At 47.1% G+C, this 25736-nt stretch overlaps 1 protein-coding gene across 11 annotated transcripts in view; it reads right to left on the reverse strand.

Moving 5' to 3' along the window:
- Positions 1-527: 527 nt before the first annotated feature.
- The window catches only part of DTX2 (deltex E3 ubiquitin ligase 2), a 71073-nt gene continuing 45864 nt past the window's right edge, over positions 528-25736 (reverse strand). Inside the window, exons 5-11 of one of the 11 annotated variants that reach the window (XM_019493460.2) lie at positions 23151-23282; positions 8564-8608; positions 6666-6733; positions 2792-2950; positions 2507-2668; positions 1533-1622; positions 528-1312 (exon numbers count right to left, since the gene is read on the reverse strand). In XM_019493460.2, the coding sequence (XP_019349005.1) occupies positions 1088-1312; positions 1533-1622; positions 2507-2668; positions 2792-2950; positions 6666-6733; positions 8564-8608; positions 23151-23282 (881 nt within the window). In that variant the 3' untranslated portion in view covers positions 528-1087. Of the gene's footprint in view, positions 1313-1532; positions 1623-2506; positions 2669-2791; positions 2951-6665; positions 6737-8563; positions 8651-23150; positions 23283-25736 lie in introns of all 11 variants that reach the window. The other 10 variants (XM_019493459.2, XM_014609879.3, XM_014609877.3 and 7 more) reach the window with 10 other exon arrangements.

A 25736-nucleotide genomic window follows, 5' to 3' on the forward strand; every position in this document is an offset into this window, starting at 1 on the left:
CCTACAGGACAAAGAACAAGAGCCTGTGCAGAGAATCAAGCTAGGGCTCAGGACCTGCCTTGGAAGCCAGACACTTCACTTTTTCCTTAAAAATAATTCCTGTCCCAAGTCAAATCAGCCAAATCATTTTAGGGAACAAGATGACTCTCTTTTCTCTAAGGCCATGTCACCACTGGGAGGGCTTTTACAAGGAAAGTGCCAACTCCTCCCTACCCCAACACAATAAAATTGATTGTGTTCTAAGGCAGCACGATGAGAAGTCTTCTCAGGAAAGAAAAAAGGACACAGAACCGGTCTACTAAGGAGCCTTCCTTCTCCTGGGATAGGCAGTGGATTAGACTGCAATAGGTCACCATGTCCATGACACTCCTTTAAGAGGCCTGGGCTGCACTGCTGAGAAAAGCCCTGCTGTATCCAGAGAGGCAGCCATTCACTTGGTGAACAAACACTGCTGGATGCTGCAGGGAGTCCAGGACGAGCTCCATCAGAAGAGCCACGTCTAAGAAAGAAACATCAAAAGCACTGGATGTTGTTTCAAGGCTAATCAGCAATTCTCCATGGCAACGCAGCATTTATTATGACCACAACACAAAAGTAATACGTATTAAACCAGCAACAGGGGAAGGTGCAGTACCCTAAAGTGCCTGAGTGAGGCGCAGTTGCAGCTCGCTGACAGGACAAGCAAGGACATCTCTTTCCACTTGCTGCAGATCCAAAGGCAGCAAGACCTCCCCCCAAGGCAGCACCTGGGCAAGAGTCATGCCTGCCCAAGTGCTTTTGAAGCACGCAGGGAAAGGAGAGGCTTAGCCACCGAATGAACATGTTCCAAAGTGTGCCCTGGCTGCAGCATCAGTGCTACAATGTACACTTGCAGGACCTTTGATTATACAAAAATAGCCTTCTCTGCAGAAAACAGACTGTACAGAACATGTGGCTTCCAAATATAGTGTTATTGCTCAGTGTGACAAGTGATTAGATGCAGGAACTTAAGGCAACAGGAATAAGTGCACTAGCTGCCATTCACAGGCTCGAGTAGGCATTGAGTGTGCAATGCACAGACGCTGTACAAATCCAGGATTGGAGCAACTCATGGTCTCAAGCAGTCCTCGGTGACACCCTGAGCTGCCAGCTCCGCCAGCACATTGTCCAGGTAGTTGGGGTCAGGGTAGCCATGGCCACTGAGATTTGAGTCCATCTCTGTCTTGTGGTGGATCTCATTCCAAACCACTGTGTTACTCTCACCAGTTGTGCTAGATGTGCCCACTGTGAAAATCAGGCGTCTTTTCCAGGCCACCTTCAATAGCTCAAGGACCTGGAGATAGGACAGGGGAAAAACAACAAGGAAGCTTTGCTAGCAGATCTGAGCTTTTGGAATATGCTCTCCAACCATGTCAGATCAGTTAAGGTAATTCAGTTGGCTCCACAAAATGGAAACATTTTAGACATGGCTCATTTTAGGCTAAAAACAAACATGTGTGTGGGCTCAAAGTGAAAAGGTTACCAGGACAGCAATTATCAGACAAGCCAGTTACCTTTTTGCCCTTCTCATTATCTGGTAGGTAGCAGTAACGGGGAAAGCCTCTTGCTGTGTATGGCATCCCTGGATTGGGGTGCTCCGGACCCTGCAACAGAGAAAGGCAACATGTGCTATAATAATTCTTACAACTTTACATAGGCTGATGCCAGGAAATAATTAAAAAGGTTCAAATAGCAGAAGGATTCAAGATAGTCCTGTCTGAAGCCAGACTTTCAGTACAAGGGAGGTCCTTGGGTTTACTTAAGAGGCCACCTAATCCCTTGTAAAGAAAATCAGATCTCTTCTCAGAGGTTAGTATGTCCCAAGAGAACTTTGTGGCTTTCAGATGCTGGTAGACTCAATTATCCAGCAAGCATTCAAAAAAAAATTATAAGTCATGGTATGAATACACTCCAGCTTTGGGAGAAATAAGATTTAGGAACCAACCTCTTGGCCATGTCTAGTTCATATGAACTTCAGATGGCTCAGTTTACAAACTACTTGATCCAAATCTTGCCCAATTCACATCTTGTGAGTCCATTCACACTTGTGCAGTGCTTGTGGAAACACTGCTAGCAATTCCACAGCACCACTGTACAAGCATTAACACCGACATCAGGTGAAAGCCAGTAGGGAAGAGAGCCCAGCAGCTCCCAAGTAAATAAAGGCCTTCCTTTAAGAGTTCCATGGCCACAAATATTGTGATTGAGCAATACTCAAAGCTGCTGCATGGCCATGAAGTTAAATTATTCCCTTCCCCCTGCTCCAAATATCTTGGTTTAAGATGGATCTGAGTCTCTGAATCATTTGATCCGATTGCCCAAAGCAATTCCTATCGACATCAGGGGCAACTCAAACAAGCTCCTACTGAGGAAGAGAAGAGAAATCGAGTCAGCTGGTTAGTACTTGGAAAAGATGGCTGTTGAGCCAGTTCCATATACTTCCTGGACTCAGTGCTCCCTAGTAACAAGGTTACCTTTGCCCAAGTACCTGAATTCCCCTACTGATGTGGTACACAATCTGTATTGTTCCACAGTCTTCATGGCCAGGGAGGGACCGAGGGAAAGTTGACACCTCCATCTTCCCTTTTGGCTGAGTACCAGTCTTCTCTCCATAGATGGCTTTGCAGGAGGGGCACTGCAAGCTCCCATCCTGTGAGGAAAGAGGGCCACCATTAGAAGCACACAGCTACAAGACTTTAGTATCTGCAGTTCTGGGCCCCACTCCTGGGTTTGGCCTCACCCTGCAAGTCAGTGAGATGGGGTAGTTCAGTACCTTGTTCCCATTGGTGTACATGGCCAACACACAGAGTAGGTGGAAAGTGTGCTGGCATTTCGCCAGTCGCCCCACAGTTTCAGGTCTGATTATCTTGCACTCATATGCATCGCTGTAGCCAGAAGGTGATGCTAGCTTCTCCATACAGATGATGCAATCCTTGAATCAAAAGGCAGCAATATTATTTTATATTAAAGGCACTGAACATGGTGCATCAACTTACTAGAGGCAGTACACAGCACTGCACTTTTCATGTTATTAATAACCCCCTTTGAAAAAATCCCAGCCCTTCCTAGTTTTTACCTCTTGGGAAAACCATGATTTTTTCCTATTTGGAGGGGGGAAAAAAAAGCTCCTTTAAGTTTTATGCCTCCCCATCATTAGTCCAATTGATGCAGGGACCCTCCTGCAGTAATCCACATTGTTGTTTTTCCAATAGCCCATGTACTGTAAAACCCCAAAGTTCTGGGCTGCCTCTGCATGGGAGACCACTGACTCACAGGTGTCCAAAACAGGAATGAGGGGATAGGAAGTTTGCCAGGGGATTTCTAGCATGTGCACAGGGTGGTGATGATTTCAAGAGACCAGTCTCACAGATACAGGATGAGAGATGCTAGGAGGGCTGAGCTGGTGCAGGTCAGGGAATGGGGTTTGCTACTTTGATTTCCATCCCTGTTTAATCTATTCCTTTCCCAGTGAAAAGAAAGGAAAATCTCTTACAGCTTTAGCACTGGGCCAGAAAAAGCACACAATAACTGCCTTCTAGATCCCCCAAGTGGCACTATGTATTCTCCCTCAGAGATCTCAGATTGAAAGCTAGCTCTTGGGATCCTGAAGTTCACTTAATGGCTGAATAAGCAGTTTCCTTCCCCGATGAGTAATCTGCAAGGGAAAAAAACACTGGGATGCCTCTGCCTGCAGAATATTTGCATCACACTGTGCAGAAAGTCTGCCTCCTACATGCTCCAGCAATACCTGGTACAGCCCTGCGCAAGTCTCAGACCTCAGGTCAGCATCCTCAGCTGGCTCCTAGCTACTTGCCCACTTCCTCAACCACAGGAAAGGTTGGACAGTCTCAAACTGACAGGTGGATTCTGGAGAATACAAGTTCCACGCAGGAGTGTAACTAGGGAAGGATGAGGGGGCACCAGTCTCAGGTGCTGATTGATGGGGTTGGGGGGTACCAAAATAGAAGTAGTTGTGCTGCTAGTCCAACAGCTACAGCAGGGGTGGGCAAAATGCGGCCCGTGGGCCGGATGTGGCCTGCCAGGCCATGTTTATTTAGCTTGTGCTTGGGAAGTGTTTACACCACTGTAAGCCAGGGGCTGGTACTTAACCATGTACTTCAGTGACCTGTACCGTAGGTGGGGCAGAAGCAAGGTGGTGAAAATCCAACTGTGTGTTTAGGATCAGGCCCCATGGGGCCCCTAAAAAATTTAGAAAATTAGTATTTATCTGCCCCTGGCTGCCTGCCATGTGGCCCTCGATGGCTTGCCAAAACTCAGTAAGTGGCCCTCCGCCCAAAATAATTGCCCACCCCTGAGCTACAGACTCAGGCTGTGAGGGGAGGAGCTAGGAGCTGGGCAGTGACAACAAGGAGATTCTCTGGCCCTGGCAGCTAAATGCTATGAAGGACAGAAATGGGGTGAATACAGGTGACACCCACCGTGCTGCCAAATTAGGCACCTTATTCCTTCATTCAACATGGTATTTGGCAGCATCTTTGGGGAGGCTAGGGGGGTAGGCAAGAGGTTTAACTCCCTAGCTGGGGAACAATTCTCCCCAAAGCTATCAGGACTCTAGAGCTACTTCGGCTCCACTCTGGTGTCCTTCCCCTCCCTGTGGAGCTGGAGCCTTGCAGTTCCCGAGAGCCCCCTTGCTTTGCCCTGTGTCCCAGACATATCCCTGGGTGTTCCCCACCCCACAATTTTGCTCAGGGCAACAAAGGAGGCAACACCACCGGTTCCATGGTGGGAGCAAGTGCATAGTGGTCAAGAAGCAGAGGGTGTTCCCTGGAAACCATCTTGCTAAGAAGAAGGGTTGATTTTTAAATAGTAATCTAACAGGAGTTAAACACATAGTCGGATTTTCACCACCTTGCTTCTGCCCCACCTAGGGTACAGGTCACTGAAGTACATGGTTAAGTACCAGCCCCTGGCTTACAGTGGTGTAAACACTTCCCAAGCACAAGCTAAAAAAACAAACAGGACATTTCTATGACCATTGCAGCTCATTTGCTGGGAAGGCAGTACATCATAATTGCAAATGATAGCAGCATAGGATCAGATTTCAACTTGCCTATATCAGTGGAGCTCTACTTAGGATCATAGGAAAGTATGGCTGGAAAGGGACCTCACAAGGCTATCTAGTTCAGTCCCTTGTTCAGGGCAGGATCATCCCCAACTAAACCATCCCAGCCAAAGTGTTTGTTTAACCTACTCTTGAAAATTCCCAGGAATGGAGATTTCACAACTTCCAATGGCTGACTATCCTCCTAGTCAGAAAGATCTCCCTATGTTTCGTCAACTTAAATTTCCTTCAGTTTGAGGCTATTGCTCCTAGTCCTGTCTTCTGTAGTTATAGAGAAGAAGATTATCTTCATCCTCTTGATAGACCACCCTTTAGGTATTTGAAGACTGTTATCACAGAATCATAGGAAATTAGGGTTGGAAGGGACCTCAGGAGGTCATCTAGTTCAGCCCTCTGCTCAAAGCAGAACCATCTCCAACTAGATCACCCCAGCCAAGGCTTTGTCTAGCTGGGTCTTAAAAACTTCCAAGGAAGGAGATTGCACAGGCCCTCTGCGTAACCTGTTCCAGCGCTTTACTACCCTCCTGTGAGAAAGTTTTTCCTAAAATCTAACCTAAGCTTCCTTTGCTGCAAATTGAAGCCATTACTCCTTGCTCTGTCATCTGCCACAACTGGGAACAGTCTAGCTCCTTCAGTGGTGACTGGTGCCCCCCCGAGTCTGGGGTGGGGGGCACATTTTGTGGGCAGGCCCAGTCCAAATGCCCCATATCCACTGTTGTGCCATGGCTTAGTGCACCCCCACAATACACTGCAGGCTCATGCAGCAAAAAAACTGCCCTGACCTAAGCAGTGCCAAGTCGGGGGCCAATCTCCCGGGGGGGGGGGGAGGGGGGGGGCATATGCCCTCCCTACCAGTCACCTGTGAACTCCATCCTCTTTGGAACCATCCTTCAGGTAGTTGAAGGCTGCTATTAAATCCCCCGTCCGTCTTCTATTCTGCACACTAAATAAGCCCAGTTCCCTCAGGCTCTCCTCAGAAATCATGTGCCCCAGCCCCCTAACCATTTTGGTTGCCCTCTGCTGACTCTGCAATTTGTCCACATCCTTTCTGTAGGAGGGGGCAAAACTAGATACAGTACTCCAGATGTGGCCTCCCCAGTGGCAAACAGAGGGAAAGAATAATCACTTCCCTTGATCTGCTGGCAACACTCCTAGTAATGCAGCCCAGTATGCTGTTAAGCTTCTTCACAACAAGGGCACACTGTTGGCTCATATTCACCTTACTGTCCATGGCAACCCCCAGCTCCTTTTCTGTAGAGCTGCTGCTTAGCTGGTTGGTCCTCAGGCTGCACCGCTGCATGGGATTGTTCCATCCTAAGTGCAGAATTTGGCACTTCTCCTTAATGAACCCCTTTATCAAATTCCCTCCTCCCCAATCTTCTCTTCTCCAGACTAAATAATGCTCAACTTAAGGGATAAGAGTTGGGTCTAACTTCTGTTCCAAGGAACTGTCTCACATTTTAGGCATGGCTTGTCCAGTACACAGGAATCCTGGGGGTCTTTTTGCATTCTTCCCTAATTTGGGGGAAAATTCTGTTATGTTTGTTTGGATTCCCACACTCACCTCATCAGCAGGGGCATCTTTCAGCTCTTCCAAGTACTTCCTCACCACTAGTTCAGGCTCAGTTGATGCTGCTGAACAAGGGGGAAAAGAAATAACAGACCAAAGGAAAAATGAGAAACCCAAGAGGTACAACATGAGCAAAAGTAGGAGGAAGAACAGCAATGACAGGCCAGGCTGCTAAGGAGAAAGGTTAAAGGTTAGAGATAGAGCAAGTTAATCCAGCAAGGACTTTTCTGATTGGTCAGCATTAGACTAGCAAATGGTTAGAAGCTATATTTACATAAAAATCATGGGGTTATAAAGCTATAAGAGACCAGTGATCATCTAATCTGGCTTCTTGTCTAACACTGGCCAGAGAATTTTACCCAAGAAATGCCAGTTAGAGAATTTAGAAGAATGTTTTAGAAGCTATTATGAGTGGGACTGCTAGAGAAGAAGGGATGGAGAGGTCTACTTTTGAAAGCAAAGAACATCCGCTATCCCCTTAAAAGTCAGTGAGAACAGCAAATGCTCAGCTCCCTGAATGCAGGCCTCAAGATCCTTTCTAGGCTTCTTATACTTTGCTGAACCATGTCCTTCCCACACACTATAAACACAAAGTGAATCAGATCAAAACCTGGCAATCTTCGTAGCTTTGCTGTCCAGCAAGCTAATGGCCTCTGAACCAGACTCCAGGATCCTGTACTCCTTAACAGGGTGAAAACATCATATCATAAAAGTAGGCCCCTGAACAGCCTAGTTAATACACGTCTAATGAGAAAACCATGATATTTATGCAACAAAGCTCTTGTACCAGAGAAGGCCCAAGTGAAGACACACAAAGGGTTTGGAGCATTTAATCACACCCAGCAGCAATTTTCTCCTTGGTATAAGGAGTAACCAAACAGTGCAATTAGGTCTTGCCTTTACTGAAGGATATAGGGAAATGTTCTGACCTCTCAGCAGGGAAGAAGGGCTTTCTTGATCTTTCTCAGCAGTGTCCAGTACATCACATCCAGCACAACCCCCAGGGTTTACAAAACACACAAGCTGCAGTCATCTTTCTAAGAGCCCACTTTACAACATGGGAAACTAATCCATGCATTCTCCCAGGCTCCTCAGCTCAGAAAGGAATATAGACTCTAAGCATCTCAAGGTTTTTCCCCTACAACAACAGACCCTGCTTCTGTTCAGAAAGAAGGCCCCTGCATCTGAGCACATGGAGCAGTTTCAGCAAAAATGCCACACTGTACCAAGATAGCAGTGCCCTGCATTATGCAGATATGGATCCATGAGGAACTTAACTCTTATTACACAGTTGATGTAGGACACTTAGTAGCCATCACAGAGCAGCTTCTCCTCCCTTCAGCATGGGCTCCAGGGCCTGCCACTCCTAACCCGTAGGGCTATCATGGGCTTTTATCAGGCTCCTTTTTATGGAGGAAAAGCTCTAAGTAGTTTCTCTTCCCCAACCTGTAATAGGGGGAGGAGGAGGAAGAATCCCTAGTCCAGAGGCATCTCTTATTCAGTTCACATATTGGAAGAGAAGACCTCCTGCTCCCACCTCCTCAAATTCTTCTACAACAGACTCGCACACAACAGCTTAAGGCAGAGTTTTGTGGAACATTATCTGGGCCCTTGGCTTTGCCAGCATCACACGAGTAGTGGACTGCTGCTCCAGTGGACAGCATCACCCTGAGAACTCAAGGCATCACTGAAAAAAAAATGAGGGTCCACTGAGGAATTCCCTTGCCTCCCGGGGGGGTTAAGCTGGGACTCCCTCCTGGCAGAACAGAGGTTCCCAGGAAGACCCAGGCAGAGTCATGAGTCTACGGTGAACTGTGCTAGTCAGCAAAGTCCCTTGGCTATTTCCATGGGATGTCCCTCACATAGACTTGGAGGGGACAGGAGCTCCTTACCAGCAGCTGGGTCCATCACAGTCGCCATCAGGCTCTTCCACCAGCCTGTAAAGGGAAATATTTGCACAAGCGACGTTAAGACACCACCTAGCGGGAGGCAAAAGAAAGACCAGTCACTCTGCTAGCATTGAGTGCTCCAGCCGCTCCCTCCCAGGCAGAGGGAGGTTGGAGGGGAAGAGGAGGACCATGACAAATGTCATTACTAAAAAGTAATTCCTCCTTGTCCGTTCTCCTCTTCCTCTGTCCAGCCAGCAGAGCAGGTGGGGCTTACAATAGAGGAGCAGCTTCTGAGCCAAGGCCTCACTCAACGGCAGCTCACCAGGAGTAACCAATGTGGGGAAGGGCAACCATTCACCTAACAAGCATCAGTGGTCAGTACCTCATGGCCTGGCCACCCAGGAGGAAGCTGTTCTCTTTGCACATCCCTAGAAGGGCAGACTGCTCTGGGGATGACTCTGAGGCCCTGTGGGTGCTACATTCATGGATTCCCAATATCTCCAGGTCAAATGTACTCAACTTACAGTAGGGAAAACAAAAGTAAGAATTTTCTGACCCCCATAAGCTTACTCGGGGCACTGAGATCAAACAGATGATCTGGATGCTTCTTGCATCACCATCAGGAGCCATTAGTTAGTTAGAACTGAAGACACATGTGTGCTACCCCTTGGTCCTCCAGTTAGCTCTACACATTAGTGCTATGACAGGCTCCAGATGCAGGTTTCTAAGCTCAGGAAGGGACAATTGTTCTCTGAGAATGATCTAGCTGATGATAGACAAGCCATACTAAATCCAGCTTTCTCCCCTAGAGCTGTTCAGCCCTAAAGTATTAGTAGAAATGAATAAACACCCGCTACACCTTATTTCAGTCACTGAAAAGTTATGGCTATGCTTGTGCACAGGGACAAGGGATAGGAGAAGAGGCTACCATTTCTTGCAGTCACTTCTCAGAGTAGACATGAGTTTTAAGTGGTAGAAGGGTAGGATCACCCAGTTTTATATAAGTGACATTCCTTGATTATCATTAAACAAAAGTTTGAGCTTCTCAGGTCCCTTCCTTAGTTTCTATACCAGAAGTAAAGTGCCTCTTCATTTCCTGGGGAGCAGGCTGTGTCATATATAATAATAGGGGACCTCACAGAGAGTTGCCTATTCAGGAAGTAGTTAAGTGCAAGGCAGCAAAGTCAAAGTGTGAGTGAAGTTATAGATTAATTTATGGTTTCATGTTAACTTATTGGGCTAAGTCAGAGAAGCTACATTAGGTGGCAAACCATCTGGGTGAGACAAGACCAATAAGTAAAGGCTGCAGTTCTTCTGCCTTCCTGGATTATAGCAGAGTAAATAAAAACAGAGCAAACAGCTAAATTCCCACTGCTGTCACAGGAACCAAGTTCTAGCCCAGAACACGTTGCTAGAAGGAAACCCACCTCAGCAACACAAGAGAAGAACCCGCTTGCAATCCATTCAGTGGCATTACCTTAGTAACGTTTGGGTACAAAGAGAGCTGCCCTCTAATGATCTGGAAAAGAGATCAGTAGGTTTTAAGGCAAAAAGGACTGTGACAGGACTGAACACCTGGAGAACATGGGCTCTGGAGTCTCACCTAGTAAAAGCTGGCTTAAGACCATAAGAGCAAGAGGGAATAGGGCTAAGCTACAGATAGCAGCTCTAAAGCTCACATTTCTAAGAAGCTGCTATGCCCCCATGCCACAAAACCACACAAAGCTCTGAAACAACCACCACAGCTTTGGAGCTAGCACCTGAGAGGTGAGGCTTGAGAAGCCACAACCGCATACCTCACTGATACTAGAACCAACCTTCTAGGCAAGCCCTACCTGAGATGGTATCACAAACCTAAGAATGGGGGGAAAAACTTCAGAGTTTTCTTATGCACAAACAGCCAAAAGTTTCCACAGACCTATGGCTAAGCAGAAGTCTTAATGAAAGAAGCCTCTGCTGCTGCTGTCATACAGCTGGAAGTGATTGCTTCCCTTTCAGGGCACTGTTAAGAGAAAATGTGCAGGGAAAAGAATTCACCTGTGGGAAGAATCCAGCATTATCCCTAATTGGAGAAGGGCTGCACAAGAGTCATGGCAGCTGACAGGGATAGGAAGGAGTTACTTGGTGGGGATGGCTGGATTAGAAGAGTGTGTTTGTGGGAACATGGGAACAAATAGGCTTGTCATAGAGGGGGGACAACAGCAGGTATCTGCTTAAACCCTGCTGTTCTTGTAGAGCTGGAAGGGAGCACCTGGATCAGTAAGCCATTCTTTTGTAGCTACAGGCAAAACGAATCAAAGGGGGCAAGAGTGCTCAAAAGCCCCCATGGCTCACCAAAGGCATTCAGGAATGTCTGAAAGCTAAAAAGGAGGTGTACACCTGGTGGAAGGGAGGGGCCATCACCAAGGAGGATTATACCTTTGTTGCTCAAGACTGTAGCAGGACTGTTAGGAAGGCTAAGGCAGAGACAGAACAAGGACTAGCAACCAGGATCAAAGATAACAAGAAGTCCTCTTTTAAATATATAGGAAGTAAAAAAAAAAGGCACTGGGTAATGTGGGGCCCCTGCAGGAAACGCTTGACATCCTGGTGGTTGCACTAGATGATAAAGCTGACCTCTTTAACAAATTCTTTGCCTCCATATTTCTGAGCAGAGACCGGGACATCCCCCTCACCGGGATCCCGGAGAGGCACAGTCAGGCCCAGGGTCAGTGAAGACCTAGTCAGGGAACTTCTGGTGGGGCTGGATGTGTTTAAATCAGCAGGTACAGATGTTCTCCACCCCAGGGTGCTGAGGGAATTGGCAGAGGTCATTGCAGGACCTCTGGCACAGCTTTACAAGCACTCATGGTGCTCTGGCCAGGTGCCAGAGGAATGGAAAAGGGCCAATGTGGTCCCCATTTTTAAAAAAGGGAGGAAGGAGGACCCAGGAAAATACAGGCCCGTTAGTCTTACCTTGGTCCTGGGGAAGCTCTTTGAGAAAATTATCCAGGAGCACATCTGGGAAGGACCAGCAAGGGGGAGGTTGCTCAAGGGCAACCAGCATAGGTTCATTAAGGGCAGGTCCTGTCAGACCAACCTGGGTGCCTTCTACGACCAGGTCACAAAATCCTTAGATGCAGGTGTCGAGGTGGATGTAGTCTTTCTGGATTTTAGGTAGGTCTTTGACACTGTCTCTCACCCCATTTTCATTAAAAAGTTAGATGACTGTGGCATTGATGCCTGCACGGTCAGATGGGTCGCAAATTGGCAGAGGGCTGCACCCAGAGAGTGGTTGTGGACAGGTCATTTTCGACCTGGAGGGATGTGGGCAGTGGGGTCCCCCAAGGCTCAGTCATCGGGCCCACACTGTTCAACATCTTCATCAGCAACTTGGACAAGGGGGTGAAAAACACCTTGTTCAAATTCACAGATGACATTAAGATGTGAGGAGAGGTGGGCACACTAGAAGGGAGGGACAGGCTAGATCTGGACAGGTTACAGGGCTGGACAGATGAGAATAGGATGGGTTTCAATATTGACACATGCAAGGTGTTGCATCTGGGAAGGAAGAACCAGCAGCATACCTACAGGCTGGGGACCCCCCTTCTAGACAGCACAGAGGCAGAAAAGGATCTTAGAGTCATTATTGATTGCCAGATGAACATGGGCCGCCAATGTGAGGACACAGTAAGGCTAGGCACACCTTGTCATGAATCCACAGATGCATCATGAGCAGGTCCAAGGAGGTGATCCTCCCCCTCTATGCAACATTGGTCAGGTTGCAGCCAGAGTACTGCGTCCAGTTCTGGGTGCCGCACTTCAGGAGGGATGTGGCCAGCATCGAGAGGATCCAGAGGAGGGCCACCCACATGGTCAGGGGGCAGGCCCTATGAAGGGAGGCTACAGGACCTGAACCTGTTCAGCCTCCACAGGAGAAGGCTGAGAGGGGAACCAACTTCCAAGGGAAGTGGTGCTCACTCCTACCCTGGGGGTCTTCAAAAGGAGGCTAGATAATCACCTAGGCCGGGTCGTTTGAACCCAGTGTTCTTTCCTGCCCATGGCAGGGGGTCGGACTTGATGATCTGCTCAGGTCCCTTCCGACTCTACCAACTATGAAACTATGAAAACTTGTCGCAGTGTTAGATTCAGAAGAACCCACAAGGATATTTGCTTTGCCTTTCCCTCCCCCTCACTTAGCACAAGGCATCCTTGACACCCTATGGCAAGTTTAAGACTTTTGCCATGTGCCTCCTAAACCAGAGCATGCTGCAGGAAAAAGGACAGAGAAATCAAGAGACCTGACAGTACCTTCTCATCTGATTTCTGTGCTCAACCTGGTTGAGCAGGGGTCTAGTTCGTGGCTCCCATGGAGGCCAGTGGGGGTGCAGGGAGAGGTGTCCCTCTCTGATTTAGCTGAGCAATTATAATCTTCATACAGCTCCTAAAGATGTTGATTCAATAGGGGAGGGAGGCAAGCTGGTGACAGCCGCTCCCAGCCTCATAGCACGCAAGCTGCCAAATATGCATTCTGCAATTAAGCCAACAGAGAAATCCTTAAGGTGCTGCCGTGGGCTCAGAACACTTCACTTCTATTCTCAACTCTGCCCCCAACTCATATGTGTGACCTCAGGCAAGTTACAAAGTGTCCCTGTGCTTCTGTAAAATAGGAAAAGCAACTCTTCCTTCCTCAACAGAGACTAAAAGGACCCTCCAGGCATTAAGAATTGTTGTCTGGACAGTCTTGTGCTGGAATCCACAAATGGCTGTAGTCAATGAGGTGCAGAGCTATGGCAGATTCCTGGAAGGAGGTATGAAAAGAGAGATGAAACCTGTGGGGTGATCCTTCTCCCTCCATCACCCCGCTAGGCCCTAGACCCAGACTGGAAGAGATGCTGAGGGGATGGTCAGAGATGGGACTCTGGCATTACCCCCAACAGGAGTGCAGCTGCTTGAGAAAAGACTGCATGACCTTCGGCTCTTCTTTGGGCCCTGAGGCCCCATCCCTTGACTGTACAGTATCTACAGCCTCCACTGCAGTGGCTGCTGATTCAGGCCACTACATATGCCATTCCAGGGAACTTACTGCATGAAGGATGGAGACCACTTTGTACTAGCCAAGGTGAAGGGGATTTCATAGCATCTATGCCGTTAGCCTTCCAGGTCCCAGGTCAAACTGCACAGCACAGGCCCTAAGCATAGAGTTATTATTCCTAGAGCTTCCTCAGCAGTTTTGGGAGGGGCCTGCATTTTAGCCCTGAGACATGAGGTACCTTCATAGCACACTGCTCGACACTGCACTGGGCTGGGAGCAGCAAGATGACTTCTTGGGCCATTGCCATACACATTTCATTGTACATCAGTGTGTCTATGTCTGTATGCACAAGTCTCCACTCCCAAAGTGCCCTTGGCTACGTGTTCCTTTCAACCCAGAGAAGGACTTCATACTTTGTACTTGTGAAGATGCTGAAATCTATGAATCTCCTTTACTTTTCTCTTTCCCACAAGACCCAAGTAGGGTGTGACAGGGGCCTTTGTAACAATTGGTGTTGTGATTTTAGAGCCCTCTATAAATGCTCCTCCATGACTGGGCCTCAGAAGTCCTCAGTGGAAGGGAGGAGCTATCACCAAGGAGGAGTACTCCTCCTCGGTCCGTGAGTGTAGGAGGGCTATTAGGAAGGCCAGGGCAGAGAGGGAACTCAGGCTAGCATCCAGGATTAAGGACAACAAAAAGTCCTTTTTCAAGTACATTGGGAGCAAGAAGAGGGCACTAGACAATGTAGGGCCCCTGCAGGACTTAAATGGTAACCTTGTGGCTACACCAGACGAGAAAGCTAATATTTTTAACAGTTTCTTTGCCTCTGTTTTCTTGAACAGGGATCGGGACCTCCCTCCTGCCAGAGGTAGGGACAATCTTGGGGAGCCTAGCAGCCTCTATCAGGCTTGGGTCAGCGCAGATGTAGTTAGGGATCTTCTGGAAGGGCTGGACATTTTTAAATCTGCAGGTCCAGATGCCCTCCACCCAAGGGTGTTGAGGGCAGGGGTCCAGTATTGGGCACCGCACTTTAAAAAAGATGTGGCCAGCCTGGATAGAGTTCAGAGGAGGGCCACCTGTTTGGTGAGAAAGCAGCAGGACAGGCCCTATAAGGAGAGACTGATGGACCTGAACCTGTTCAGCCTTGACAAGAGGAGGCTGAGGGGGGATCTGGTGGCTGCCTACAAACTCATCAGGGGAGATCATCAGCAAATAGGAAGAACCCTATTCTCCCCTGCACCACCTGGGGTGATGAGGAACAATGGTAATAAGCTGATGGAGAATAGGTTTAGGTTAGAGATCAGGAGGAAATATTTTACAGTTAGGGTGGCCAGAATCTGGAACCAACTTCCCAGGGAAGTGGTCCTCACCCCTACCTTGGGCAAATTCAAAAAGAGGTTAGATGATCACCTGTCTGGGGTCTTGTGAACCCAGCATTCATTCCTGCCTGTGGTAGGGGGTCAGGCTAGATTATCTATTCAGGTCCCTCCTGCCCCTAGCTACTATGAAACTATGAAGTCCTGAGAAGTCCTAGATAATAGGCAAAAGGTTGCAGGTTACCCGATGCCTTTAGACATGGGTTCTACCACCTCTCACTGACAAACCTATCATGGTTAAAACAAGCTCTCCACGGGACTGGTGGACTGGGAAGGTGAGGGCATTCTGCTCAGTCAGGCTGCTAGAGATCCCCTTACACACCCAGCCTGGGCAAGTGGATCTCCAGGGAAGTTATGGATGTGAAACTGCGCAAGCAGGAAAATGCACCCAGTGGTAGAGACATTGTCATATCTCAGGCAGGAGAAAAATCTCAGCCTTCGCCCACAGCTACTTAGGGGCAAGGCCAGGGGCCTCATCATTCTTTGGTTTTGCTAAGCAGTGGTAAGGATGACCCAGCTTGAGTTCAGGAGTGTTTCCAAGCAACTTAACACTTCTATATTCAGGAAAAGGAAGCTGTACAAGGTATAGGCTGCCAGAGGTGCACAAGACCCAGAGCAGACATAAATATCAGCAAAGAGGCATGACGTTAACAGTCCTCTCTGCTATTACACATGGAGAAGAGCAAAGGATGCCACGGTCTTGAAGTGAGGGAGAGGAATCCTGACAACTCCTACCCAGCACTTCTCATGGCAGAATGTTCTCCAGGATGTGGGGGTGTTCCTAAATGGCCACTGCCGTGGTAGACCAACAGCAGGGGAAGGCTGAAGGCTGGAGTAGGGTTAGGTGTGTGCATGCTGGGAGGGCAGGCTGTTTTGTGCATAGGTGGCAGCTGGAACTATCCCAGCAGCCTTTGCAGGGCTGTGTTCACTGTATAACCTTAGACAACCCATTGAGGTCACTATGAAGAGGGTCCACCTTTCCTGCACTTAACACTGCTCTGCTAGTTCTGTACAAGCCTGGAGGCAGGCAGACTTCCCATGCATTCGTAAAGTGTCTTGGAAAATCTGGATGAAGAACACTGTATGAGCCCCAGGCAGCAGTGCTAGCTGCTTGTCATGCCTCATCACCACCCACTTCCCCAACAGCCTCACCAACATGGATGAGGAAGTTGCTATAGTCATGTCAATCACAGGCCTGAGGCTGTGGCTGGGATCCTGAGGACTGCATGCCAATACTCCTCCCTGCAGCATTTCTTTCTGGGCTGATGCTTTTTAAGATCTTTTTTTCTCCCTTTCCTTTGGCTGGGAGCTGGTGAAACCAGAAGAGACAGAGACAGGAGATGGCAAAAGAACAGACAGGAAAGCACTTGAGTGGAGACTGTTCTACCGGCTGCAGAATCTCTGCTTAAAGGCTGTCATAACACTGCCAGCCACCTGTTCCCACTTATAAGGCATGTGATAAATTAAAGCAGTTTTAGCAATCCTCCCACATACAAAATTGTGGGGGAACATACCTTGTCCAAAGATCCTTCTGAGAAAGTGCATACACCCTGGCACTTTGTGCCTTACACAAAGGAACATAGTCTTACACAACAAACAGGAAAGAGAATCCCACTCCAGAAGGTTTTACAAATTATATTTAAATAAGAGGAGGAAGAAAAGGCAACACTTGACACCCAGTCTGGACTAGGACAAGAGTGAGGACAAAAGGACCAAGCAGAGATTCATGAAGCTGAGAAATGTTTTGATGGTAATGATTGCTGGGACTTCTGTCCACACACTGTGATGATGGAGTGCCGTCTCAAAAAAGGGTATTATTTGCACTCTGGTTGCTCTGATCTTGGGTATTTACTGAGCTATCTACATTTTAGGGCAAATACCATGTGTATAGAGCAAGTGCCTTTCCTATGATAGCATATGGTTGTACTGCATCTTCTAGTTACACTGGATGTCAACCACTGAAACAAGCAACAAAGGGACAACGAGCGGCTTCAGGCAGATTCTTTCCACTCTGTGTCTTCACTGAGCACTACAGAGACAGAGAAGGGTCTTTATTACCTGTTCCATTGCACAGAACTCTGTGAACAGCAGAGGGCCCCATAGGAAATGAATTTGGAGAGGACATCACAATTTTGATGATATATAAGTGAGAATCCTATAGGAGGAAGGAGAAAGAGACCTGGGTTCTCCTTAAGTCAGTACCCCTCCATTCTCAGCACGGACAAACGGCAGTGCCAAGCCAGCCTGCCTAGCTAATTGAGTACAGAAAAGGGGCAATAATAAAGGAGCATTTAAGAGGAAAGGGCCTCAAACAGCTTTTTCTAAACAGATTCTTACTCCTGTATTAAGCAAGGTGGGGACCATTATTAGCTACTGGTTAAATTTCTGCCAAAGAGGCACCAGATTGTGGTACTTTGTCTCTATCTATTAATATGTGCCTTGTGTGGGTATCATGCCAATAATTCCCACAAATAGCTACATGAGCTCAGCCAAGTTGTAAGAGGCTGCATGCAAATCTAAAGTCATGGTTTCATGGTACTAAAGGCTAGACTTTCAAAGACCTCATATAGGCACCAAAAGAATCTGTTGTATTTTTCAGGAGAATGTGTAGGCCAAAGAGCACGCTGAATGAGCTCTTCTGAAAATCTGGGCCCAGTTTTGAATGCTGGGTACTTGCTGATCAGGCCCCAAGAGACTCTCTTGACCCTAGGAACTGACTTGACTTGAATGCAGCTAATTAGCTCCAAATGCTGAACAATAATATCAATTCCAAATACAGATTGATATCCTGGCCTCAACTAAAGTGAACCAATCATCACCCAACCAAGCTGAGAGAGCTAGAAGCAGAGATGTAAGTGGTTATGATACCTACACTGACAGACTAAGGCACCAAATGAGGGCAACAACTATAATGGATTAACAAATGAACCACCTCACTTCATACCGCAAAGATATTTGGTTCAAGCTTCTGTCTAAATCTTCTCTAATCTACTGCTACTCTGGGCCAAACGTTGAATGGCACTCTATGGCTTTCTGAATTCCACAGTGAACTGAAAATGCTATTGCATAACCTCATTACAGTGTTTCCACACACAGGTCATTTGCTGTTTTATTGATTAATTGCAATGTGAAGAAATATTCACTGTTCCTTGGCTTACAGGCGAGAGAGGAGATGATTTCCTAGTCCTTCCCGCTGCAGATAATGAACTGCTTGCTAAAAATGATGCCTTTCTGTGGTAACATTTAACAGATGTGTTTTGAATGCTTGCTCAGCAGCCTGGAGCTGACAGCAATAACACACTTCCTTCTGGATACTAAATGGAACCATATGGATTGCTGCAGATATCTTTTTCATACATGGCATATGCCAGATACGAAGAGATGAATTCTAACTAAGGTTAGGGAAAGACTTCCCTGCTCCCTGATAGTCTCACTCCATGTTCTTTGGCTTCAAAGCCAATGATTTATGAATTGGAAGCTTGAACCCACTGGCATCAAATCTTATCCAGAGAAGATGGAACAAACATATCCAAGAGCGGAAAAGGAGGAAAGGATTGCTCCTTCACCTTAATTAGAAATAATCTCTCTGTATTTATTTCCCAAATACCTCAATTGCTCTGAGTAGTGGTTGTGAAGTATTGTATATGCTCTACAGCATTCAGTTTTTGTGCCCTTTGCCACACAGATAGCTTTTCACTGGAACTGTATTTCACCCCCTTCAATTAGCTCTTCCTAATCTAATGTCTGTTGCAATGATAAAGCAAAAACCATCCAAGCGACAATCTACATGACCAAGGAGACCAAGAAGGCCCCAGACCTGTGTGGAATTAAAGTGTGGGGAGTAATCTCCCCCAGAGCCACTGCTCTAATGGAGAGTGCTTGAATTTGGTCCACTTGGGATTCAGTTCTCTTCCTGGTTCTATCTGAGATGAATGTGGTATTGAAGAGAGAGTACTTATTTTCTTCCTTATTTTCACTGCTGCTGCATTCAGCATCTTCTTCTGTCCTTCCCAGAGTACGGAGGATGAAAAACGGGCAAAGGTATCTGCCTGGGAAAAAGTTGAGAGAGATGGATTGCTGGTCTATGGCTGGTGGAACCAGACTAATTGAACCCTGACAAACACAGGTGCAATCAATTAGCAAATGGGAAGGAGAGGCAGAGAATCCAGGGACGGCACCCTATGAACCCCCTCCCCTCGCAAAAATACCTCCCAAGAGGATGACAAGCAGCTGGCTGAGAACTGGCTAATGACTCTTATACTCCTGTGGCTCAGAAGCTGTCTAGTGGTTGTGTTGTCACTCAGAGGGATCTCTGTCATGTGTTTTTGCTCTCTCTTCCTAAGACAAAGGGGAAAGGCTAAAGGGTTGATGTTCCTTTTCATTTATTCTAGGCAGGCTAGACTAGTTCTCTCTGTCAAGTCCACCCACCTGCTTGGTTTCCAAGACAGCCATGTTAAAAGACTTAAACAGGGACCTAAAACAGATGCAGCCACTAAATTATTCGCCCTTTGCTGACGGATTGTGATCCTTTTGCAGACTCCACCTTATAGCCTTATGCCAGACTAAAAACTGTGTTCTTTTCTAAGGAGGCTGAAAACTCTTGAGGCAACTTGACTTGCAACAGCTAAACCATCCAATTTGTCTACACCAGAGAGAAAAATCACCTTCAGAACTGAGATAACAACAAAAATCAACTGATTAGCCAGCCTATATTAACCAAGGAAGCTATTCATAGAACCGATGCATAATCCACATTGCTGGCTCCTTTAGATCTCTCTCAACTGGCACATAGCTTGGATTTGTTCTTTTACCGACATGAGCTACTTATTAAAATGCTCTGCATCATGAAAGCATGTAGTACTGCTATGGAAACACCATCATCAGTGAGGGCATGCGTGGCGGTGGGTGTGGGACTTGAAACATTACAGAAATTGCCAGTATTTGGCCTCCTGTGTTCAGCAATGGGAGCATCAATTTGTAAAGTGTGGTAAACACTGCATGGACTGGTGCACAAACAGAAACGAAACACTCCAGATGCATCTATTTATAACTGTGTGTACGTGTGTGTGTCTGCACATTTGTAACAACTTCTGGAATGTAACAGGATCAAAAGGATCTTGCTTCCGCTTTCTGGTCTTTAGATACTAAAGACCTACACAGAGGGACTGAGCGAAACAATAACTAGAATGAGAAATAGATTCCAGACTGTCCTTATGACTCATTAGTTCTGCTGGAGTAAGACCTGGGGTCTGAGACAAGGACCAGAGGCCCTTTGCACTAAAAGGGATGTTCCTTAGAGAAACTGAGCAGCCTCACCACTCAGGTAATGGAAAGCCCAGGACCCTGAAGAGCTGGACCCACAAGTAGCAGAATCTCAATGTCCTGCTGGAGGAGGAGATACCTAATTGCTGCAGGTAATGACAGAGCGCTGTGCTGGAAAATACCTGTTTAATAAGATATCTTTGTACAGCAATAATGAGGTGCTAGACCAACAGAATGAAAACAGTGGGCCAAATCCTGAGGGTGCCACATGGGAACTCCAGATACTCAGCACCGCCTCAGGACTTTGCTCCGTGTCGTGAATTACTATTCACTCACTGGTGGGTGCTGCTTTTCTCTCTGTTCACATGGACAAAGGTTGGAGGAAGTGTAGAGTGGTCTTGGCTCCAGCAGACAGGACCGATATTCAGAGGGGGGCAGGCCAAGGGGCAGGCCAATTACCCAGATGGCAGCGAAATAACTCTGAACATCCTGCTGGCTGCCACATGTCAAGTCTCAGTGGTACATCCTAGTAGCAGAGGACTCAGCTGATGGTCTTGGCACTGTGAATCTGGTGCCAGCTCACTCTCCTTTGGAAAGCCCCTGCCTACCTGGCTGTTGTGTTTATGTTAACCTCATTCCCTCATCTCTGATTCACAACCTTGGTCAGAGAAACCCAGGCAGTCTCACAGGGCTGGGCAGGGAGAGGCACTTCTCAATATATGTTCTCACATAGCCATGAGTGTATGTGATGTTCTGCTACCAAAATAGTAGGTGAATCGCCTCGCAGAATAACACAGCGTTTTTGCTTCGAGGGTTTGTTTTCAGAGCACTAGGGCAATACGCTAAGTACTTTAGAATGAGAGACTGACCAAAGAGATGGGACCTAACAGCCTTGCAGATTGGATTGGAGGGGGTCTGACATCCCTGATGGATACACAAACACCTCTGTATCGCCTGCCTCCATTCACTCAGTTCACCACAGCTAAAGTTCTTCTCTTGGTCCACTCTCCAATAGCATCCGTCTGTTCTGTATTTGCACGCTCAGTCTCACACACATGCATGGGCACTCTTCCTTACTGAGACCATCCCACCAGCTTCCTGACTAATTCCACATCAAAAATTTAAACTCCTCTTCCCTTTACAAGCTCAGCACAATGGCCCTTGCCCATAGTCTTGCCTCCTAAAAATGCTACTCGTCTTGCAAGGCGAGTTCTAATAAACAATACTGAATTCTTCTTTAAAAGCTGTAAATGCACAGTTTGCCATCAGACAACTTGGAGGTAAACAGACTGCTTGAACTTTTCTTTGAGCCTAATTTGCATAAAACAAACTTTTCTACCCAGGGGAACCTATTACTTCTTTTTATTCTCCTGTGCAATATGAAGTTTCATTTCTACCTGGGAGAATGGGAGAAGTGTTACAATCTATGCATTCTCCTTTGCCTGAGGAAGGGCAAGCAGGCCCAAAAGCTTGCAAATAAAGACTTTTTTTGCAACTATCTAGTTGGTCTAATAAAAAATATCACCTCTGCCAAGAGTTCTGCATATGTTTTGGCAGTAGACTGACATGGCTAAAACCTGCATTGTTAAAAGAAAGCCTGTATCTTTTTTCCCCTCCCTCTCTCTTTCTATGAGCTCCTAAGCAAAATGCTTTCCCTCTGAATCTTCTTCCACAGTCTCCCCTAAAGAAGCAGACTGGGACTGAACTGATGCTGGCTCCTACAAGTGCAGAGCCAGCCAGCTGCCTCTCTCTAAACCTGCTCCCCCACAAGCAGCCTTTCCCTCCTTCACGAGCCTCTCCTTAGCTCCACTAGATGTTAGCTATGGAGGTGGTCCATGTGGGAGGTGTCACTTGTGGCGTACAGCAGCAGAGGCTGCTCAAGCTGTGGTGTCTCTCAGCCCCGCTGCTTGAAGTACTGAGCAGTGAGCAAAAGCTGCAGCCTGGAGGGACGCACAATTGAGCAGGGAGTGACTCATCCTCGTGAAGCTCCCTCCCCAGCTTTTGGACAGGCTGCCAAGGGCAGGGCCTTGCATGCTCCATCCATCCTTTATCCGAGAGAGCACTGCAGAGCTGAGTGTCACCTTCAGATGGAAACCTGGGCCCATCCTCTACCCCATTCACTTAGGACTAGTTTCATGGAGTGGAGGAACACCTGGGTGTGTCTGCCTCAGAGCCAGTAAACTTTTGCTAAGTCAGATTAACCATGATTTCCATATTAATTCTGCTATAGGCCTTCAATGCATCAGAGTACTAAGACAGCACTGACAGACAGGCAGACCCAGATCTGTCCACAGGCCTCTGCTTGTGAAACACCATCCTCCATGAGGGGTCCAATCTGCAGGGAGGTGGAGAACCTGCTCCAGATTCATCTCACCTTTGCAACCAGGTTGTTGGTAGCTGCTGTTCCCATGATGCCTGGACATTGATGTTAGAACCCAACCTGGGGCTGATCCCATTCAGCCCTAAATGAGCAAGGACCTTGCTGCCTGAAAGGACTCCTCTCTCCCCTCTCTCAGGCATAATCAGTGGGGCTGCCAAACTAGAGACTCATCCAAGACAAGAACGAGGGAAGGGATAAAAGGATGCTCTCCACAGTAGCTGCTCACTTTTGCAATTCACCCTAACTTCTCTATGCAGGAAGAGCTACAGTATATTGACTTTCAGCATGTGCTAGAAAGCCCTAAATGTGAGCAACAGAGGGGAACTAGGGTGACTACCACACAGGGCTTCAATACACATACAGCTGCTGGTAACTATTAGTCCAAGGGAGTAAGTCCATTTTTACCATCTTATTGACCAGTGTCTGTTCCTTGTGATGGGAAGAAGGTTATTAATTGCATAAAATTAGAGAAGCCAAGGTGGGGGGAAGAATAGAGACTTCAGAGAGATAAAGAGAAGGAGATGGAAGCAAATATCAGAGGGTTTGAGCAGCAACTACCTTTCTTGGTCAACTTCCTCCCTTCCTTAACTGAGCTGTATTTTTTAGTGGCTCTACACGTGCTGGCAGGTTGTGGCACACAGCTTAGGCGCACAGGAAGTCCAGTGGCTGACATCAGAATAGCCGTCATGCCTACAAGGGACACGAGATTGACTTGGAGGAAGGAAACAAATGTGGAAATACATTCATTTAGGGAAAAAAGGAATAGAAATGTTCAAAGAAAAAACCCCAAAAACCTTGATTCCAAGAACTCAAAATCTTTGTAACGTTAATTGACATGAAAGGCGATTTGGGGTTTCACTATCCTGGTGAAAGAAGTGGCCTTGGCCCACTGTCATCCTCTAGCTCCATTGCAGCTGCTGGCATGTCACCGGTGTTTGGAATTCAGCTCATTAAAGCACTTAAGCACGTGAGCATTCCCACTGGTTTCAATGGGATCACTCACATGAATAACTTTCACCAAAGCACTCAAGCACATGCTTAATCAGAGCCATATTAAAAACACAGCATGTGGATGTATTTATTGGATACAGCTTTTACAATGATTTATTAAAAGGTCATTCATTCTCTAAAAGACACAGAGAAAATGGCCAGTTTGGCTATATTGAACAAACATGACAACACTGCTCGCAACATAGAAGTCAGAACGATCCTAACGTAACAAAGTGTCCCTAAAACAGATTCCAGAATACTCTCGTCTTCCTTTCCCCCACTAAGAAGAGAATTGTAGTCTGACAGATACCAGTGGACTAGAACAGTGTTTCTCAACCCGTGGGTCGCGACCCAAAAGTGGGTCATAAGAATAACGTCAGTTTGCAACCCTTTCATAGAAAAATGGATCAACAAACTTTAAAAATGGATTCCTCCTTTAAAAGAGAAAAACGTGGGAAATGGTGGCTTTTCCCTTGCAGGCTGGCAGAATTCCAGCCTGCGAGAGGCTGCTTGGGGCCCCCTATGCCCCACACGTACCCCCCTGCCCAACACACTGAGGGCAGGGGGCAGCGGGTCAGAAGGAGGGGCACTGGCTCAGGACTGGCCATCAATGTTTGCAAATCGGTCCTGGTACAAAAAAGGTTGAGAACCACTGGACTAGAACATTAAGTCTCCTAGTTGGTATTTCTCGGTATCGTGTGCTGCTTTCCACATCTTTATTCAGATAAGAAAGGAAAGGAAGAACATATAAGATATAAAAATAGATTCATTCTTTAACTAGTACAATAAAATACTAAACAGACACACATACACATGCAACTGAAAACAGAATATTATGATGGGAATTGTCAAGTAATCCTAAGTATGGGCAGGGCTACCAGCTCCACCTAAAAGAGAATGGAATAAGAGGATTATGCCTACACAAAGTAGTGTAGGTGCTACCTAATCAGCATTGCCCCTTTACCAAGAGCAGCCTTTTGCACATCCTTTGCAACAGCTGTGTTAATATAAATGATACAGTAGCTCTTTCAGCCCTTTCTTTCTACTTAGGGTATGGACTGATGAATGCATACCCAAGTGTAATTTGTATTGGTTTTGTTCACTGATATAAATGATGCTGGGATCTGGAGTGGACACAGTCATCCCTGGGTAGCTGCCCCACAGTAGACAGCACTTACTGTACCTCATTAGGTGGCAGGGGAGTAGGTATTAGCATGTTTATCTTCACCAAATGATTACCCTCGGATGGACATGGACAGATGATACCTAAATGGGCATAACTTACACTGGTTCCAGTTTTTCCTGTTTTTTAGGCTAAGTACAGACATTCGGGGGCATTAGGGGGAGGTTGAATCAATTCAAAATGGCTTCCTGATACCAGGTAAGTCAGAATGTGGGGGAAGACACTAGCAGGGGGGTTAGAGGTCTGCCAGAGGATGGGGAGGAGGCATAACCCATGAGGGATGGTTAGAGTCAGTGCAACCCACAGGAGGGCCTGGTGCGACCCACAGGTGGGGGGGGTGGCAGGCATGACCTGTAGGTGGGGTGGGGTCCCCCCCAGCAAACCTCCACCCCCAATCCTCCCACCCCTCCTCCCACTGAGACTTACTTGCTTGGTTCCAGCGGTGATGAATGCTGATCAAACCGGCTGCACCCCAAGCAGCTTGTGGGATGGGGGTTGAGAGTGCTGGCTGGTCCGGGTTTAAACTGATTGCCAGTCACCGAGACTGGGTCTGGAAGTGTAAAGTTGGCACCGGAACGAGCTAAGTTTAAATCGGGCAGCCATTTTGAACCCAATTTAACCTCCCCAAATGTCTGTTCTTAGCCTTAAAGGGTACTTTTACATGAGACTGGGCAAAATTAGCAATGGCTTGTGCCATCTACCTTTTTTACACAGGTGTAATACTGATTGTGCGGTGTAAACACTTGGTCTGACCAAGCCCTTTGAGTCTGCAGCTGTCTTAAACCCTTCCAATCTAAAGGTCTAGCCAAAAGCCCACTGAAATGGAAAGACTAGAATTCAACCCAGATTGAACTCTACTCCCTTTCTAATAAAGTGCTACACAGTACAAGCAAATAAATAATCAGTATTTGTATCCTTTCTACACAATTGCAAACAGCCATTACAAACAGTTATTCTGCCCAATGCTAGGA

The sequence above is a fragment of the Alligator mississippiensis genome, chromosome 14, assembly GCF_030867095.1.
Source record: "Alligator mississippiensis isolate rAllMis1 chromosome 14, rAllMis1, whole genome shotgun sequence".
NCBI lineage: Eukaryota > Metazoa > Chordata > Crocodylia > Alligatoridae > Alligator > Alligator mississippiensis.